Source organism: Solanum stenotomum, chromosome 2 (genome assembly GCF_019186545.1).
Source record: "Solanum stenotomum isolate F172 chromosome 2, ASM1918654v1, whole genome shotgun sequence".
In the NCBI taxonomy this organism is placed as follows: Eukaryota; Viridiplantae; Streptophyta; class Magnoliopsida; order Solanales; family Solanaceae; genus Solanum; species Solanum stenotomum.
Genome location: NC_064283.1, coordinates 58,615,482 through 58,616,269, shown reverse-complemented (window position 1 = coordinate 58,616,269; position 788 = coordinate 58,615,482). Strand labels below are relative to the sequence as shown.

The 788-nt window shown below is 31.0% G+C and overlaps 1 protein-coding gene across 1 annotated transcript in view; it reads right to left on the bottom strand.

The window, feature by feature from the left end:
- The window catches only part of LOC125856139 (probable L-gulonolactone oxidase 6), a 2,752-nt gene extending 2,396 nt beyond the window's left edge, over positions 1-356 (bottom strand). The window contains exon 1 of the mRNA XM_049535698.1: positions 325-356. Within this exon, the coding sequence (XP_049391655.1) occupies positions 325-356 (32 nt within the window). The remainder of the gene's footprint in view (positions 1-324) is intronic.
- Positions 357-788: the final 432 nt, after the last annotated feature.

Below are 788 nucleotides of genomic sequence, written 5' to 3'. Positions count from 1 at the left end.
TAATTAATTATATGTGTGTCTACGTCAAAGTGAGGAGGTGAGAGAGGTTGATTATAAAAGATATGAGGAGATCGATGTAGAGGTAGATCAAAGAAGTATTGGGGAGAGGTGATTAGAAATTACATAACTTTATGTTAACGAAGATATAACCTTAGATAGAAGAGTATAGAAGACTCATATTAAGATAGAAGGTTTGTAGGTAATAGAGGTTGTTTCACTTTTTGAAGGATTAAACTTTTTTGTGTTTCGTTATTGTACTAGCAATATTATTGTAGCTCTCGTAGGTAAAAAGAAATTAAGGCAAAACAAAACTCTTTTTTTCACCCCAATCTCTTAATAGATGAATGTTGTGCCATGTCAAATTAAAAGAAGACTTTCTCCATTTTGTATTTAAAATTTGTATTGCAATAGTGACATGCCATTCCATCATTTTGTTTCTAATAGAATAATGGAAAACATCCTTAAATTTGGCTTGAATTATTACTTTGATTTTTTAACTATTGACAATCTTATAAATATCTCCATCTATTTGACTAATTGAACTTAAATACACCTCCGATCTACCATATGACATAACAAATGGTCTCAAATTCTTGTAGAAGCGTGAGACTCTTCACAAAATATCGAGTGAAGTGTTGAAAACATCCATAAACTTGACGAGAATTTAGGGGTGTATTTCACCCATGTGGCAAGATCAGAAGTGTATTTAAGTTCATAATTAATCAAATAGAGGAGTGTTCTTTATAAGGTTGTCAATAGTTCGAAGTCAAAACTAATAATTCATGTCG